The 19,514-nt window shown below is 37.9% G+C and overlaps 1 protein-coding gene and 2 pseudogenes across 4 annotated transcripts in view; all 3 read right to left on the bottom strand.

Annotated features, from left to right (window-relative positions):
* LOC149044648 (DELTA-stichotoxin-She4b pseudogene) overlaps positions 1-5,350 on the bottom strand; it is a 5,361-nt pseudogene extending 11 nt beyond the window's left edge. Inside the window, exons 1-2 of the transcript XR_016186975.1 lie at positions 5,226-5,350; positions 1-980 (exon numbers count right to left, since the gene is read on the bottom strand). The exon at positions 1-980 is cut by the window's left edge and continues 11 nt beyond it. The product of XR_016186975.1 is annotated as a DELTA-stichotoxin-She4b pseudogene (transcript). The remainder of the gene's footprint in view (positions 981-5,225) is intronic.
* A 1,168-nt stretch (positions 5,351-6,518) lies between these two features.
* Positions 6,519-8,893, bottom strand: LOC149044647 (DELTA-stichotoxin-She4b pseudogene; annotated as a pseudogene). The gene is made up of 2 exons (XR_016186974.1): positions 8,794-8,893; positions 6,519-7,245 (listed from the first exon to the last, which is right to left on the bottom strand). The product of XR_016186974.1 is annotated as a DELTA-stichotoxin-She4b pseudogene (transcript).
* A 1,602-nt stretch (positions 8,894-10,495) lies between these two features.
* The window catches only part of LOC149044642 (DELTA-stichotoxin-She4b-like), a 43,834-nt gene continuing 34,815 nt past the window's right edge, over positions 10,496-19,514 (bottom strand). Inside the window, exons 1-6 of one of the 2 annotated variants that reach the window (XM_089207679.1) lie at positions 14,643-14,750; positions 14,144-14,235; positions 13,591-13,649; positions 12,754-12,814; positions 12,637-12,687; positions 10,502-11,911 (exon numbers count right to left, since the gene is read on the bottom strand). In XM_089207679.1, coding sequence (XP_089063805.1) covers positions 11,355-11,911; positions 12,637-12,687; positions 12,754-12,814; positions 13,591-13,649; positions 14,144-14,213 — 798 coding nt within the window. In that variant the 5' untranslated portion in view covers positions 14,214-14,235; positions 14,643-14,750 and the 3' untranslated portion in view covers positions 10,502-11,354. Of the gene's footprint in view, positions 11,912-12,636; positions 12,688-12,753; positions 12,815-13,590; positions 13,650-14,143; positions 14,236-14,642; positions 14,751-19,514 lie in introns of those variants that run through there. The other variant, XM_089207678.1, reaches the window with a different exon arrangement.

Genomic DNA, 19,514 nt, shown 5'->3' with positions numbered 1-19,514 from the left:
AGCTCTTTTAATATAAAGTTCATTAAGTCGATTCAATATATGGTAGTTTGGCAATAGACTTCGACATTCTACTATGAGACCTGGTGGACGCATAAAACTACGATTTTAACCGTAAAATGGACTGAAAAGCCTAATAGCTCATGGTCTAACATCAAGCCACTTTGACGCGAAACATTAAATACTATAATGCGAGGCCTTTAAATGAATCATTTGTACAGCTTTGTGACCGAAAAAATGTTTATTCTATCTGAAAAAACGCTGTCCTATTAAGCCTTCAATGCTATCTGAAGCACTTCCTCGCCACCATTTTTGCGACTAAATATTGAACTGTTTATCTCACAAGAAAAAAAGCTATCATGTAAATAACAGCAAAATTAATACGAATTTCAGGCGGTAATTTCACAATTTTACAAGAAAATTTGTAAAGGTTCACTTACAGATCTTTACGTGAAGTTTACATTGGCCTTCGCTTGTCATGATGCCCTTCACGCGGTAGCCTTCACCTATAGTTTTCTCGTGCCAGCCGTCATCCCCTTTGAAAGGTTTATCATTGTAGTACATGTCAGACCACATACTATCGTCAGCTTCTCTCCTACTGGGATAAATCTTGGCATCCCACCAGTTATTATACAAATTACGGTCGAATGGTACACTGAACATGACTGCTACGGTCTTGTTGTCATGGGGGATGAAGAAGGTAACGACGCCTACACTTCCTCTTGCCAGGCCAGTTGTTTTGGTAGCAGTGAACAGTGCTGCTTCTTCTTTTTCCACGAATTCAGGTAAAGCATTTGGCCCAGGTTTACCAGAATTGAAGTATGCATTCATTCCACTCCACTTATGAGATGTTTGATTAGCGATGCCAATGGCAATTCCTCGCTTTGTGGATGGCATTGACTTGAAAAGATCATCCAGAACTTGTGGACCTAATTTATCGGCTTCTATCACATTATCCATCGTGTTCTCCTTATTCTATGTCGCTGTGAGTCAAAAACATAAAACCCAGGTTTCAAAGCATATTTAAAACGTTTACCATATTTGAGTCAATACGAAAATGAAACGATTCGGTCGTAAAGAGGCGGAATTGTCTGTGAAATTCAGGACAACTAGGACTTGAGCCTTTTCCTATTTTGGGATCCTATACAGTTTCTAAAAATCCTAGTGAGACGACTGAATTTTAACAAGAGCTGTAAAGTAAATCGCTTAAGATATCCTTTCACATCGGTTAATTCCCCTTTGGAACTATTGATAATGTAAATGGACTAAAAATGAAGTTTTACCATGTAAATACGAACAACTAAAAATGATTCTTTTACATGGGAACGGCTTTAAAGAAAAAACAACTTTTTTCCGTCATGCGCTATGCATGGCTTGTTATTTCTTCCAAAGAAACGATCGATTGCAGTCTTTACAGACTCAGCAAATCGTAACGTCCCGCATAATCAAGTGATAAAATTACTTTGTTGCTTCACTTGATTTACCATGTGCTTAAGTAAAAAGGTTCGAAACGTGATGAAAAAAATTCGGCCGGGTGAGATTAAAACGTACAACGACATCTAAAAAGTTATTCCCTTGATACTTCTTTTTCCATTCGGTTTCCCTTTTTAAACTATTGATAATATCAACAGGCGGGACTAAGAAGGAATACATCAACAATATATAGTTACATAGAGGCTCCTTCAAAGAAATTAGGCCATTTAAAACTGGTCAGTGTAAAACGCAGACTGAAGACTGCGGACCGGGAGTAAAATACGGACTAAGGGTAAAATGCGGACTGAAGACTGCAGACTAAGGGTAAAATGCAGACTAAGGGTAAAATGCGGACTAAAGACTGCAGACCAGGGGTGAAATGCAGACTGAGGGTAAAATGCGGACTAGAGACTGTAGACCAGGGGTGAAATGCAGACTGAGGGTAAAATGCTGACTAAAGACTGTAGACCAGGGGTAGAATGCAGACTGAGGGTAAAATGCGGACTAAAGACTGTAGACCAGGGGTAGAATGCAGTCTGAGGGTAAAATGCGGACTAAAGACTGTAGACCAGGGGTAGAATGTAGACTGAGGGTAAAATGCGGACTTAAGACTGCAGACCAGGGGTAGAATGCAGACTGAGGGTAAAATGCGGACTAAAGACTGTAGACCAGGGGTAGAATGCAGACTGAGGGTAAAATGCGGACTAAAGACTGTAGACCAGGGGTAGAATGCAGTCTGAGGGTAAAATGCGGACTAAAGACTGTAGACCAGGGGTAGAATGCAGTCTGAAGGTAAAATGCGGACTAAAGACTGTAGACCAGGGGTAGAATGCAGACTGAGGGTAAAATGCGGACTAAAGACTGTAGACCAGGGGTAGAATGCAGACTGAGGGTAAAATGCGGACTAAAGACTGTAGACCAGGGGTAGAATGCAGACTGAGGGTAAAATGCGGACTAGAGAATGTAGACCAGGGGTAGAATGCAGACTGAGGGTAAAATGCGGACTAAAGACTGTAGACCAGGGGTAGAATGCAGGCTGAGGGTAAAATGCGGACTTAAGACTGTAGACCAGGGGTAGAATGCAGAGTGAGGGTAAAATGCGGACTACAGACTGTAGACCAGGGGTAGAATGCAGACTCACCTCGGGTTAATACTGAGGTGAAACACCGAGCAGAATAAGAAAGGCAAACACCTAGGGATGTATTTTTTTTATACGAAATTTAAAAAACGATCTCTGGCTAAAACTTTTAAAAATACGAGCTTTCGGCTGTTTGCGCTACAGCCTTCAACGGGTAAAATGATAAAAAGGTAAAAAATATACTAGGTGTGAAGTACAAAGTAAAAATTAAAAATGCTGATAACTAAGAATGTTTGTTAAAAAGAATGTTGTATTGTCCGGGCAAAGGACAGGAATTGTGTTCCGCATTGGGAGTTAACTTGGAATGCCACGCTTCTAGTATTTTTCTTGTTCTGAAACCGCCTTTGTCAATAATAGATGCATTATCAAAGTCTAGTCACGCAATAGACCTTTTTATCATTTTACCCGTTGAAGGCTGTAGCGCAAACATTCGAAAGCTCGTATTTTTAAAATTTTTTAGCCAGAGGTCGTTTTTTTAAATTTCATAAGATGTTTTATCCTGGCTGCGGCCCCTCTATCTTTTCACCAAGGGATATTGTTTGGAGGTTTTTAATCAGACCCTTATCTGGCACTCACAAATTTGCATTAAATTTAATTAAATTACACGCCTAACTTCACAGCGCAAAAAAAAGGTACGAGAAACAGGTTTTTATTGTCCAAGTAATCGAAATTGCCGGTGTGTGATGAAAGTCTATCGCTACCACTTTCAAGGCCGAACAAAGTATATGAGCTACATGTATGTTAAAGCTACCTAATGTTGCTCAGCAGAACTTTTTATTCCTTAACAAGGGAAATGTATTTAACTGGCCGTGAACTGCACATTCAAACATTTACGCTTCTCGTTCTTACCTTAAAACAATATGTCAACGCCAAAACCATCTGAGGAAGAAAAGAGGCCAGCCTCTCATGACTTACGCGGCCTCGATTCAGCTCACTCTTGAAGATTTTTCGGGGAAGAGGTTTGTTTTAGAACCGAGTCTGCATTTTACCCCTGGTCTGCAGTCTTCAGTCTGCATTTTTACCCTCAGTCTGCATTTTACCCCTGGTCTGCAGTCTGCGTTTTACACTGACCGCATTTAAAATTGTTAGATGGCAACAGCACTATTGATTACACCAGTTCTGTATTCTTTGGTTTTACATCAGTGTTCGGCCACATTATAGTGTTTTAAAGGCATGAATCTAAGAGGGTTTCCTCTCCTACCCTCGAGAAGAAGTTTTATCGGGTTAATGGCAACAATTACGAATGAATGAATTATTTTTTCCGAAGGAACAGCCAGCTTTTAAAAAAAATTTGTCTTCCTCCGTCGAGTGTCATGCATGACTTGCCTAGAAAGAAACGGTTTATATTTTTATGTAGAAGCGTCACACATCGATGGCCTCTTTAGAGACTCATCAAAGTGTAAATGCATATTGAAGGGAGACGATTTCGATATTTCACTCTAAACTTTGCTGCTTAACTTGATTCACGATGCGCTCGTGAAGAACCTTACGCGGCTGAATGAAATAAACCGAAATTTAAATGTGGAAGCCAAAATATAATGTCACGAAATGCCTTCGCCGTAAAAATGAATCTACCTCAATTCTTCATTATTTATTCCTTTTTTTAACATGATATTTTAAAAGTTCTCATTACGTAACCAAATGGGATTTTTTTAAGTGAGCAACAAAAGATTACTTATGTCATCCTGCCGGCATAGCTGCACGGTATGTTTACAACAATGGAAATCTGTACAATGTTTCGATTTAGCAGAATCTATATTTAATAGCAAAATAAGCACTTTCACAATAAGTACAAGTCGCTTAGCTTTTCTTTAAGAATTTGAAATGCGACGCCGCACAAGTTATCGAGCTCTTAATACCTAAAGGAATGCTTGGAATCTAATTGGGTTCTTGGTACGTTAAAAGAAATTAAAGAACCATTCTTTGGGAAAAACGAAAAATGTTGAAATTGAGGATCAATTTTCGATTCCCTTCCCTTTTTTTACGTGCATGAGGGGGTAGCGTATTCGAGGGAATGAGGTACCCGAGGTGCCTTTGGATTCTCCAGACAATAGCCCATTCTTCAAGCTCAAGCTTGTTCGCTTTTTGACAACCTGAGTTAAAAAAGCTTACACAACTAGCATTTGAAATACATCAATCTCAAGTATATACTGTAAAGCGTAAAACATTAAGCGCTAGCAAGCCTCCTCATTTTAAAAAGTAAATGCTTCGAAGCTAGATTTTACGCTTTTGCCAAATGACCGGCATTCGGTCAAGATTTTCAGAACACTGAAAGACTTTTGTTCTCCAGAAAATTGGATACGGACCCTCCCCTCCCTAAGAAAGGAGTAGGGACTACAGATGTTTGCTAGAGTGAACCGCTATAAGACCAGTAGTCTTTCAATTTTGGTAAATTTGACGAATCAAAGAAACTCAGCCAGTCCAAATTGCCACATATTGATAACGGAGTGCTAAGCGATCCTGAACGGCCTTACAGATCACATATCTATAATACATATCTAATACTTGGTTTACGAAGGGCTTAAGGCACGAAAACTTAGTTTCTAGTACATGTTGATAATGAATCTTTCCTATTGTTTGCATTTGAGCCTCGATTATCATATTGGTAAATACTCACCTTGAAAGGCGGTGGAGCAATGTTCTGACTCAAAGCTGTCAAACGGGCGCACTTGACGAATACCACGGATTTGTTTACTGATATGATAAAGTTCATGCGCAATCACGTGATAAGGCATTCGATTATTTGGGTTATGGGAACATTTTTCGCTAAATTTCTGCGACGAGTCAATAAGATGATTCGTTGTGAATAGGAAGGAACAGTATCTCAAACTTCTTAAACTTTCCTGAACAATGCCAGAAAAACGAAATGTTTTGCAAAATTTAACCTTCCCCAGATATTTTAAGCCGGTCACACAGTTGTGTTTTCGAATGCCACATGACCTTCAACTTTTTCGCAGGAATGCTGTGATAAAGGGTTTGTATAATTTTTTTTCCATTTTCCCCTACAGCCTTTTGCGACATTTCCCCCTGAAATGAGAGATGTTCGTCACCACCTAAATCAGTTCGCCCCAAAATCTTCAACTTGTTTGCTTACGGTACCATGATTCACTCTGTCAAAAAATATGATATATTTTGATCAAAATGGATTTTCACAGCGAAACCATGACAAAGTCCCGATCAGTATGCTAATTCCTAGACGTGTTTACTGACGCATGACTAATGCCGATTAGGGGGGGGGGGGCGATTAATTACTCAAGTCATTATCTTACTATTTTGACACTATTTTACGGTTATGTTCACAGAAAATCTTTGGAACTTGTTGTAATGAAATAACTGAACAATAATGGCTCCTTAGGAGCCAGAAAATATTCTTAAGCAATGACCAACCTATGCATTCCTTCTTTTTGTACTTTTACCACCGAGTTGTCGGGCCCAGCTCGCGAACTAATTTCGACCTGTCCCTAAGTCTTATTTAATCTCTGTTGATTCTCTTATAAAATCTTAATTTCATAAAAGTTACTTCACTCTGGATAACTTGGTCGACTGACTCAAACTCTGATCGATCACTCTTTCTTTGATTCTCCCACTACAAGTCTCTGTAAAGAACATGGTTTTTTTATTTACTATTTTTAGGCATGCGTGGACATGTTAACCATCTGACCTGGGAAGATAGAACAATCGTTGGCAGAACCCAAAAACCTCTAACAGAACCTCAAAAATGAACAACAACTTAGTTAATGCATCCGATCAATCGAATTAATCTTTGACTGCGTGGGCCAAGACAAAAATTTTAGTGTGGTTCCAAGGCAAAAACAGTCGACAAATTAAGCACGTTTACTAATGGAGGTCAGACAAGACAGTCACAATTAAGAAACTCATCGCGATAGTTTGAACCCAAAGAAATTCCGACTTTGATTTCAAACGTCTTTAATGTACAGCTTTGTAACTTCCAAAATGTTTATTCTATCCGAAAATACTGCAGCGCCAACTTTGCAACCAAACAAGAACTGTTAAGTAAAAAATAGAACAAAGAACTAAAAGACTTTCACGCAGTTATTTCATTTAAGTTTGTAGAGATTCCGGCTTCCAGATCTTTAACTGCAGCTTACATTGGCCTGTGCTTGTCATGACGCCCTTCACGCGGTAACCTTCACTTATTTGTTTCTCATGCCAGCCGTCATCACCTCGGAAGGGATTGTGATTGTAATACATGAAAGACCACACATTATAGTCAGCTTCTGTCTTATTGCGATAAACCTTGGCATCCCACCAGTTTTCATACAAATTGCGGTCGAATGGTACACTGAACATGACTGCTACGGTCATGTTGTCATCTGGGATAAAGAAGGTAATCACCCCCACACTTCCTCTTGGTAGACCAGTTGGTTTCGTGGCCGTATACAGAATTGCTTCCTGGCTCTTCACGAACTCGGGTAGGACATTTGGGCCGGGGGAACCAGAATAGAAGTATACATTCATTGCATTCCACTGATGGGATGTTTCATTAGCGATGCCAATGGCAATTCCCCGATTTGTGGGTGACATTGATTTGAAAACTTCTTCCAGAACTTTTGGTCCTAACTGATCGGCTGGTATCACTGGATCCATCGTGCTCTCCTCGTTCTAGGCCACTAATCCTACAAAGAAATTAGGCCATTTAAAATTTTAAGATGGCAACGACACTGTGGCTGAGTTCAGCTCTGTCTTCTTCAGCAGTCGGCCACAATAAAGAGTTCTTAAGGCACCAATCCAAGAGAGTTATCTTATCCTCGACAAGAAGTTTTATCGGTAAATACGAGCAGTTGCAAGTAATAAAGAAAATGTGACTTTCTCTGTCTAGCGCTATGCATGACTTGTTTAGAAAAACAAGCCCTCGATTTCACTTCTAACTTAAAAGCGTAACACCTCGATTGCCCCTTTAGAGGCTCAACAAAGTGCAAACGCATATTCAAGCCCTATGATATCGATATTTCATTCTCCATTTTGTTGCTGCGCTTGACTTAAGATGTCCTTAAAAAAACCTTGTGCGGCTGAATGAAATAAATTGAAGTTTGAAAGCCAAAATGTTATATCTCGTATTGTCTTCACTGTAATCATGAATGTATTGCATTTCTTGCCTTAGTTATTCCTTTTTGGAAATAATTATTTCACAAGTTCTCACTACGAATACAAATTAAATTTTCAAGCTAGCAACAAAAGATAACCGTAGTGATCCTGCCGGCATGTGGCTAGTTTACTGCATTGCAAAGTAGCGCGCTCTAATGTGGTCTGAATGATGGACATCTCTCGGCAAAATGTTTCATTTCTTCAGCATCTATATCTCACACAAAAATAAGCTCTTTAACAACAAGTTCGAGTCGCTTAACGTAGGAATTTGCAATGCGACGCCACACAAGTTATTAAGGCAGCAAATGGATGCATGCATGACCTCATTTAGGATCTCGCTAAATTAAAACATTTGAAATCGTCTGAAAATCATTCTTTGAGAAAATCAAGAAATGTCGGAATGAAAATATGTTTTCAAGCTCCTTCCTTTTTTACGTTCGTGAGGGAGTAGGTTACTAAAGAAAACGAGATAGCCATGCCAAGTTTGACTTTATATTTCCATACAGTAGCCCATTCTTCAAGCTCAAAAATATGCGTGGAATCTTGTTCGCCTTTTAACAAACGGAGCTTAAAAGCTGACACCACTAGCATTTGAAATAGATCCATCTCAAATATATTATGTAGATTGTAAAACATATGCGCTAACAAGCCTCTTCAATTTAAAAAGTAAATGCCTTGAAGCTAGATTTTACGGTGCTGCTAAATGACCGGCATCCGGTCAAGGTTTTCAAATCACTGGAAGGCTTTTGCACTCCAGAAAATCGGATATGGACCCTTCTCCCCCCTTCCCCCTAAGAAAGGATTAGGGGTTTGAAACGTTTGCTTGTGTTAGCAAATAAAAGACCGGTAGTCCTTAAATTTTGGTAAATTTGACGAATCAAGGGAACTTAGCCAATCCAGACTACTACGTATCGATAACGAAGTGCTAAGCGATCCTGAACGGCCTTACAGATCACACATTTAAAGCTAGTTTTATGCCGGACTCAAAGCACCAAAACTGAGTTTCTAGTACATGATGATAATGCATTTTTCTAATTGTTTACATTTGAGCCTCAACTAGCATATTGGTTAATACTCACCTTCAGAGGTGGTGGAACAACGTTCTGACTCAAGGCTATCAGACGGGCGCACTTAACGATTACCACAGATTTGTTCACTCTTATTATTATGTTCATGTGCAATCACGTGACAAGGCATTCGTTTATTTGGGTTATAATCACATATTTCGTTAAATTTCTGCGGACGATTAAAAGAGATGATTTAGTGTGAAATGGTGGGAACAGCATTCCAAACTTGTCGAACTTTCCCGAACAATGCAAGAAAAACGAGGTTTTTTTTGCAAAATTTCACCTTCCCCAGACATTTTAAGGCACACAGTTGTGTTCTCGAATATCACATGACCTTTAAATTGCCACAGGAATGGCGCAATAAAGGGTTTATAAAAGGTTCCTTCCCATTTTCCCTATCACCTTTACGAGTTTGCCCCCTGAAGCAAGACAATATGCCCCCACCTTAACACCTTCCTTTAAACCTTTAATGTGTAAAATAATTCTTTTCCAGGTTTGTTTTCCCATCTTTTTGATCAGTCTGTATGGTATACTTATGTTTAACCCTTTAACTCCTAAGATCTCTTTTGTTATTCTCTTTACTGTCTGACACACAATTCTTAAGATGTCAATTTGGAGAGTTTGGTATTGGATCAACTAATAAGCCCCGAATTGATATTTTACTTTATTCTCATCACTTCTCTTTTTGATATTGCACTGATATTATAAGAAGAAATTCTCTCTTGATCGCTCATGGGAGGTAAAGGGTTAAGCGGACTTGGGAAAAGTGAGTGAGAGTGACTGATGCCAGGAGTCCATCAAAGACGTCTTCAAAGTGAGGCTTGTGTTGCTAAGTTTACGCCAAACTTGAAAGCACGTCTTAATAACTCCCAGATAAACAAACGTAAAGATGAAAGATGTGTAAACGTATAAACGTGACTCGACTGAAACAAATAATGAATACAAATATCTAAGTACAAACATGATAACATCAAGAATAACGACAATGGTAACAACAAAGCTACATGAAACAGAAGTGAACTTACAATTTGCGGTGTAACCAAGACCGGTAGCAAAAACTGTCAAACAAAAGTACACGGCGCTTGCAAAAACCAACGAAACGACTGCCCTAGATGAGATCAACTAGTGAATGAAAAATCTACCAAAAACAACGCTTATACTGGCTACCGGCTTTACTTAAACCTTAAGTAACCTCACACAAAAACGCCAACTTGATGAATAGAAAGAAAAACAATACAAAATAACTTCGCAGTTCTTGAAGATAAACATATGCAAATTCTAGTTACTACAGCTTGAAATTACTAAAACTTGAAAAATTTCTGATTTTAGACGTCGTACACCAAGTTAAATTGGACGCCGCCTGAAGTGAAGTACAAGCTATTCGTTATTTGTATTCAAATGCTCTCCCCCTGAGCCAAAGCTCGACAGTAAGTGAGGCCATGTTCTACCCTTGTGACTGGTAAACAACTTTCTTATTTCACGACCGAGCTCAATATTTCACAAGATGTTCAGACATTATTAATCTCAGCAATATGCAACAAGCTTAGGTCGAGTGAACCTAGAGAGGTGAGCTAAGGGCACCACTGAGTTCTCTGTGGCTTTGTAGCAGTATCAAAGTGCAAAACCAAAGTGAGATTCAGATGTTAGAGGATTCTTTACAGTGAAGGGAGGAACAGATGATAAAAATAAAGACAGTTTATAAATAAAGCGGCAATTTGTATAAAAATAAAGTGGTTTTTTAATGACAAAATGTCTACAACATTCGTGCACTACATAGTTGTCAAAAAGAAGAAAAAAAAAGGAACGTATTGTGAAACACACGCGCTCACAAAGTGAGCATCTTACAATACTATTACCAAAGCTTATAACTGATTTATCATATCAAAAGACTATCACACCTTAAAGAATCTTTTCTGAAACCAGAACACTCTTAACGCGAAGCTTTATCACTCAATCGTGCCAATATCAAAGTGTTAGAATCTGATTGGTTCTTAACATCATTTATCTATTAAGTTGATTGGCTGTTGAAGGACTAATCAGAAAAAGTTTGTTATCAGACAGTTTCACAGCCAATGAAATTCACGCAGCAGATATAATAAACCATTGAGATTCATCTACCTAGTGAATGCTATCCTCTCAAAATAAACAAATTGTAACCCAAAGTTTCCAATGTACAACAAGGATGATTGAAATTGTAATGAGACTATTGAACGTTTCTATCATATACGAACGACCAACTTAACGCTACTCTTCTGGACAATTAGTAAAACAACAGTTGTTAAAGTTAACAATTGCGAGCTCTACGCGGATGAAGGAAGATTGAAATTATTGAAAATGTGTTCCGCTGGCGATTTTCTTGCACTTTCTGATTGACACGATTGAAATTATTCCCCTCCTAAATTTTACTCCACTTATAATGAAAGTAATGAATCAAAACGTTATCATGTGAAACCTAATAGCTACGTAAACGTTTATCCAAGACATTGTCATGCACAAGACAAAAAAAAAATTGTTGGACTTTCACGCAGTTATTACACTATGTCAATGTACCAAAGACAAAAGCACGTAGGGATTCACTTATAGATATCTAATTCCATTCTACTCTCTCCTGCGCTTGTCATTATTCCTTCTACGCGGAATCCTTCACCTATAGCTTTGTCATGCCATCCATCATCTCCTTTAAAGGGATTTCCGTAGTACATGTTATACCACATATTATAATCAGCTCTCCTCTTACCAGGGTAGACCTTGACATCCCACCAGTTGCTATACCAATGATAGTTGAATGGTACGCTGAACATGACTGCAATGGTCTTGCCGACACTTGGCACGTAGTAGGTAAACACACCTACGCTTCCTCTAGCTACAGGGCCTTTCGTCTTCCTTGCAGTATAAAGACCCGCCTCTTTTCTCTGCACGAACTTGGGTAAAATTGTATCAGATGTACCAGAGTAAAAGTATGCATTCAGAGCCTGCCATTTGTAAGGTGTTTCATTATCAAAACCGATGGCAATCTTGCGGCCGACCGACGCTATCGTGTCAAGCAGTTTTGTAAGAGTGTCCAAGGTCAGCTGGGTTGCTGCTATCACTGTACCAGGGTCCACTAGCTTGCTCTGTTCATGTTCCCCCTCTGTAGAGAAATGATAAAAGAAATCATAGCCTTAAATCGAATGTTGGAATCTTACTTTTATCAAATAAAGCAATGATCCTTCCCTGAGGTGAAAAAGAAATGAAATTAATCTTCTTTAGAATGGTGATTAGAATGTTTATATATGCAATATTTGTTCATGCCACGCCTAGGTTTGGGAAGGGGAAATGTTTGGAACTATAAACTCTCTGAACTTAATTCTTAGGATTGGTTTAATCAGATGTTCCAAAAAAAATTTATCCTTTAACTGAATTATCACCCCTTAAATGACTTGTGATTTTGAACCATCAACCGCCAAATGGCTTGCAAATTTAATCGTCTACCGTCAAAACGGACTTTTTTTGGATAACTCGAACCCCCTCCGTGGTAAATTATGTGCAGATAAAGTGTTTAATTTGTTCTCCATTTAGAGCGGTAAGTCATTCAAAATCTAGTTGTACGTGCAGAATTAAAATCAGACGAAGTACTTTAACAATTCGACGTATCCTAAAAACTTTTGGCTCCTACCGAGTTTAACATATAAGCTACTGGGATCCTTAATTGTTTCATAAAATATTCCTTTTATTTCAAGAGATGAAAAAATGCAAACTAAATATAGCTGAAATTATTTTTCCACATTTCTTTCTAAAGAAAAATTTATTAATAAAATTAATAATAATAATAATAATGATAATAAAATGTTAAGAACTGAAAAGAAATGAGCTTACGGTCCATTTCTTGCTTGTCATTAAGACTCTTTTCGGGTCCAAAGTGGGAACCTGGAAACAAGATCATAATTTTAACAAAACGAAACTGTATGTCGCTAAATAAAAGAACGAGCTCACCGAGTTCACCTTCATTGTTTTCCTTTTCTCCACGTCCTTGGATGGAATCATTCTGGACACCTGAAAACAGAGTGAAAATTTAGCAACCTCTACACTCTGATTCAAGCCGACAGATAGCGTTGCAAAGTGGTCACAACATTTTATGAGAATGAATGGACGATGGTGATATCAAATGCTGTGTAATTTAAGAAGCAGAAAAAACTCAAACGATTAGTGGGTTAAAATGCCTATTGACGAAGTAAACGTATTTCATAATTTACGATCCGGAAAAAATCTTTTGTCCTATGTCCTATTGATCGATCAAAAACACTTCCTGCCCGGAAACTGTCACGGCTCAACAGATAGATTATGGTTTCTCGGAGACCAACCTTAAGACATATGGCTGTGAATGCAAAGGTAGAAAACTTTATTTAAACTCCTTTTGAAGTTGGGTGAAATTTTAAGCTATACCTAAAGCTACTTTGATAAATGTCAATTGGCATTCACCTTACGGAAAGTACTGAGGCTAGAGGCTATTTTAGAAATTATTGTGAGACAAAACTGCTTAGGACAAAAAAATTCTTTAGCTTCTCAAAGCAAAAAGCTAACAAAATACAAAAAAAGTTTGCAAGTGAGGTGTCAATACGCGAAAAAAGAATATCAACTGTTGATATTCTCTTGTACGCGATTGATTGTTCCATTTTATCAAGAGGAAAAAAGGTTAACTTTTAAAGACTGTTAACGAACATAATACGTTATTTAAAATCTGCAGAAAATAAAGCAAGAAAAAAGATAGTAGTTTTATCCGCAAAGGAAACTGCACATAGGCGCGAATTAGGCATGAATAAATGACCTTACCATTTCTTGTTCAATGTTTCCAAATTCTTCGAAATCTTCTTCGAATTCAATGTGGGCACCTGAAAAAAAGTGATTTTTATTTTATATTGCTATTGTGCGCTGAGCCGACCGATAACAAGGTAAATTGGTCACTATTTGAATAAGGAATGAATGACAAGTAATGATGGTATTGAAGTATTTACTTCTTGGGCTTAAGGTGTCACAAGTATCGATATTAAACGACGTTTGACACGAGAAGCAGAACACAAAATTTCAGGTGTAGCGTTGATTACTTGTGTTTATATAACGGTTCTGCACGCTTTGTTCTCAGGTTTGTTTATCCGTTTTTCTCTCCCATATGGCTCCAGGAGAGTGGAGGGAATGTTTCTGATTATCACAGTAATAATCACTTCTCGTTTAAAGCTCTTGCTTCAGAACCACAGAGAAGCAGAAAGCTGACAGTTGAGGTACACAAGTCTTAAATCATAACTCGCAAATGTGTTTTCTGATTTTAATTTCTCACAAGTTTGCGATTTGAAATTTCAAACGATCTTAGAAAGCCTCTTGTAAATACCTGATACACAGCAACCCATGAAAAACACGACCAGGAAAATCGAAAAAACTGCACGCGTCTTCATTTTCATCTCGCGTTAGCTGTGGTGGACTCTATAATAGAAAAGAGCAAAATTAGAATGGCTTTGTTTGAGGAAACAGATAAGTGACGCTATAAAGTGAGAGGAGACGCGTCGCTATTTTGCATCTTTTTGAGAAACAAACCATTGAAAGAAAAACGTTTCCGTCATTTTTCGACGTCAATATATAGTGTGTAATATTTTATGCCTTTGTTCACAGCAAATTGAATAACTTGTTCTCACCAAAAACTAACAAAACATTTCAATCGAAAAAGGAAAAGTAGATAAATATCATAAAGTAACATTTTCAAGGCATACCATATTTTTTTTAAGTGTTTTGATGACCCCTTTCAGGAAGGGCCTTGATAGCTAGTGTCATCAACTGGGTATAACCATCATGTAACAATGATAAATCTTTTCTTGAGATTCGTGAATACTCACCTCGAATGATAGCGTAGCAACTTTCCAACTCAAAGCTGTGAGAGATTACAACTGACAAGCACTACGAATTAGTTCATTTATATCATGTTCATGCTCGATCACGTGATTCCATTCTTTGGCCCTTTTTTTAAAGTAAAAATTCCGCTTAATCTTTGCGGAAAATTGTAGAAAAGATGAGTCACTGTGAGGAGGAAGGAACATCATTCCGAGTTTTCCGGAGCAATTCAATAAAACGGAACTCTTGAATTCGTGCAGTAAACTGTAACAAAAAAATGCTATCATTAACTCAAGTAGCACTTGAATCTTGTGGTAAACTTCAATTTGATTGCCTAACTTTGAGAACCACAGCTTTTCAAGTCTGAGGCAGTTAATGAAGTAATTAGCGAGTTGTTTCTGCCCTCAATAATTTTATGTCAAATCAGATATTATGTCAAATCGGATGTTCACAATAGAGACAGGAAGTTTTTATTTTCTTCTTTAACTCTGTCTTTCTGTTTTTCATTCCTTTCTTAATTCTCTCTTCTCCTCCGATAAACCTTGTCCAGTAATTAAGAACAATGCTATACATAACAATTTGTAGCGTTTGACGCCAGCTGAAGTCATCCCAAATTTGCTCTGGTGTTTGAAATAAGTCATGGAGATGTCTAATGCATATGATGTTTACATCACCAATAATGTAATCAAACTCAGCAAAGATTAGTAAATTAAAGTTAGTATGTTGTGTTTGGTTTGTTGGTTAGTGAGTCATCAATAAGTCTGTGTTTTAAGGATGCAGAGAATTTTTCGCATCTGCTCGGAGTGACATGTTCTAAATTAGTTAGCCAACCCTTCAAATTCATTCGCCTACAAGAATTTGAGCTCTGTCAAACAGCGTTTTAGTCGGGCAATAGAGTGAATGTAATTCGCCTAACCAAAGGAAAAAATGTCGGAAGGTGAGATATGTTTCCTGAGAAACGGCGGTGCTGCGCCAACGGAAAGGGGGGGGGGGGGGGGGAGACTTATAACTAGATAAATTGGTTTTATCAACTGAGTTGAAAGCATGGAAAATTTTGAGCTCGGCCATGAAATGGAGAAAGAGGGTGTGCGGTCACGGACTTGAAAACTTCGCTGGAAAGCTTACAGGTAGAAATAAAAACAGAGAAGAAATTTCTTAGGAATAGTTAGGACACCTTATTCCTAACAGATAACTCAATGAATTAATTATGCAAGTGGAACCAAGACAGAAATATTACATGATTGCTTGAGACTTCCGCTTTCGTGACCGCACACCCTCGGAACTCTACCTTACAATCAAATCCTGGAGATGACGATGGAACCAAAAACAAGCAAAACAGAGTTACCGTAGTTATTCGGTTATAAGGCGCACTCGGCTATAAGACGCACCCCCAATTCGGCTACTTCATTATTGCATGTTTTCAAACTGAGAAAATCGCTAAAATACTTGGTTATAAGGCGCACCGTTGTTTAGGGAGTTAAGATCGGTCAAGTTTATTGTAAATTCTTTCATAAACTTACAAAAAAGAGAAAAAGTCGCGTATTGATTTTAGTTTACCGTTAATCAACAAAAGCAGAATTGTCGCACACGCGACCACGCACACAAACAAAAGCCTTGATTAAACAAGATGTACCGCCGAGAATGCAGGTCTCAGTGCACTAAAAAGGCTGAAAGGATGAAGAAGGTATGAAATTAGAAGATCCTCGCAGCTAAGAACACTACTGAAACTAGTAGTTGTAAATAGGACCTGAAAAAAATTCAGGCCCGTACGGGATTTGAACCCATGACCTCTGCGATACCGGTGCAGCGCTCTACCAATTGAACTAACAAGCCAACTGGGAGCTGGTCAATGAATTGGGTACAAATAAACATCCAAGTGAATGAAGAATTTAGATATATGAAAATTCACATATTTGCAGCTCCCAGTTGGCTTGTTAGTTCAATTGGTAGAGCGCTGCACCGGTATCGCAGAGGTCATGGGTTCAAATCCCGTACGGGCCTGAATTTTTTTCAGGTCCTATTTACAACTACTAGTTTCAGTAGTGTTCTTAGCTGCGAGGATCTTCTAATTTCATCTCTCCACCGCAGTACAAATATGTGAATTTTCATATATCTAAATTCTTCATTCACTTGGATGTTTATTTGTACCCAATTCATTGACCAGCTCCCAGTTGGCTTGTTAGTTCAATTGGTAGAGCGCTGCACCGGTATCGCAGAGGTCATGGGTTCAAATCCCGTACGGGCCTGAATTTTTTTCAGGTCCTATTTACAACTACTAGTTTCAGTAGTGTTCTTAGCTGCGAGGATCTTCTAATTTCATCTCTCCACCGCAGTACAAATATGTGAATTTTCATATATCTAAATTCTTGATGAAGAAGGTATTTACCTCTTCGCTTGTTTATTTTCGTTTCGTTTTGTGACGTATCAAATTACTAAGCACGTGCTCTCGAGCACGTATCACATCTATGCAAATTTGACTTCGCTTGTCTTTTCAGAACCACCATATTCATAAAAGTCAATGTGTGTGTGTCATTTTATTTGCTTGAAATCGCACCAGTAACTGTGATCAAAAATAAATTTATTTGTATCGGTGGCAAATCTGTGTATTTTAAAAATCTCGCAGAAAAAGGAATTCTTCGAATAGGGGATCTAATCTCGGACAATAACGAATTTATTGTTAAAAGTAATTACAAGTTGAGAGAGTTCGAACACCTCGCCGTTAGATATATTTAGACTTATTTCTGTAATAGACGCCTTACCAGTTGAATGGCGTGAATCATTAAACACGCTTGCTTCTACAGCTGACGAGCCTTTCAATTTGTATAACGAAATTAAATTAAGTTTTAATGACAAAAACGTTTTAATTGAAACAGTCATTTCAAAGACTATATATAAAGAACTTCGAAATAGAATCATCACTCCACCGACTGCCCAACTGAATTTTAAGACTCGTTTTGTTGATGATGTTTTAGAATGGAAAGAGATTTACAGCTTGCCATTTCGTACTTCCTTGGACACAAAATCGCGTGAATTCCAGTATAAACTACTTAACAGGTGTCTTATCACAAATTCTTTTTTAAACAAAATTGGTATTATTCCATCCCCGGCGTGTTCCTTTTGTGGCGAAATGAGCGAATCCTTGGAGAACTTTTTTATTTCTTGTCGTTATACTAAGGATTTCTGGGCTAAGGTAATAAAGTGGTTCGATAATCAAGGCGTAAAGATAAAACACCTCTCTGAAAAAGATATAATGTTTGGTATTTTAATGTGCGAAGACGAATATTTAATCAATCATATTTTAATAATTGCCAAACAGTATTTATATTCTTGCCGACAGAACAAATCTCTTCCTTCAATTAAAGTATTAAACCTCAAAATTAAAACGATCCACTCACTCGAGACTATGATCGCAAAATCAAATAATAAGCTAAAAGCTCATAATATGAAATGGGACAAGTACAAAAATTATTAGATGATATAGAATCTCATGTTTGTTGCTGCACTGTACTAGTATTATATTTAGATTTATAAAACCAATATATATGAAATTAGAAGATCCTCGCAGCTAAGAACACTACTGAAACTAGTAGTTGTAAGTAGGACCTGAAAAAAAAAATTTCAGGCCCGTACGGGATTTGAACCCATGACCTCTGCGATACCGGTGCAGCGCTCTACCAATTGAGCTAACAAGCCAACTGGGAGCTGGTCAATGAATTGGGTACAAATAAACATCCGAGTGAATGAAGATTTAGATATATGAAAATTCACATATTTGCACTGCGGTGGAAAGATGAAATTAGAAGAATTTGAATGTGAATTTTCATATATCTAAATCTTCATTCACTCGGATGTTTATTTGTACCCAATTCATTGACCAGCTCCCAGTTGGCTTGTTAGCTCAATTGGTAGAGCGCTGCACCGGTATCGCAGAGGTCATGGGTTCAAATCCCGTACGGGCCTGAAATTTTTTTCAGGTCCTACTTACAACTACTAGTTTCAGTAGTGTTCTTAGCTGCGAGGATCTTCTAATTTCATCTTTCCACCGCAGTGCAAATATGTGAATTTTCATAAAACCAATATATATTTATAAAACCAATTTATCTAGTTATAAGTCTCCCCCCCTTTCCGTTGGCGCAGCACCGCCGTTTCTCAGGAAACATATCTCACCTTCCGACATTTTTTCCTTTGGTTAGGCGAATTACATTCACTCTATTGCCCGACTAAAACGCTGTTTGACAGAGCTCAAATTCTTGTAGGCGAATGAATTTGAAGGGTTGGCTAACTAATTTAGAACATGTCACTCCGAGCAGATGCGAAAAATTCTCTGCATCCTTAAAACACAGACTTATTGCTGACTCACTAACCAACGAACCAAACACAACATACTAACTTTAATTTACTAATCTTTGCTGAGTTTGATTACATTATTGGTGATGTAAACATCATTTGCATTAGACATCTCCATGACTTATTTCAAACACCAGAGCAAATTTGGGATGACTTCAGCTGGCGTCAAACGCTATAAATTGTTATGTATAGCATTGTTCTTAATTACTGGACAAGGTTTATCGGAGGAGAAGAGAGAATTAAGAAAGGAATGAAAAACAGAAAGACAGAGTTAAAGAAGAAAATAAAAACTTCCTGTCTCTATTGTGAACATCCGATTTGACATAATATCTGATTTGACATAAAATTATTGAGGGCAGAAACAACTCGCTAATTACTTCATTAACTGCCTCAGACTTGAAAAGCTGTGGTTCTCAAAGTTAGGCAATCAAATTGAAGTTTACCACAAGATTCAAGTGCTTGAGTTAATGATAGCATTTTTTTGTCACAGTTTACTGCACGAATTCAAGAGTTCCGTTTTATTGAATTGC

This window comes from Pocillopora damicornis, chromosome 5 (genome assembly GCF_964200805.1).
Source record: "Pocillopora damicornis chromosome 5, jaPocDami1.2, whole genome shotgun sequence".
Taxonomy (NCBI): domain Eukaryota; kingdom Metazoa; phylum Cnidaria; class Anthozoa; order Scleractinia; family Pocilloporidae; genus Pocillopora; species Pocillopora damicornis.
The sequence above is the reverse complement of the archived record's forward strand: the minus strand, read 5'-3'. Positions and strand labels throughout refer to the sequence as shown.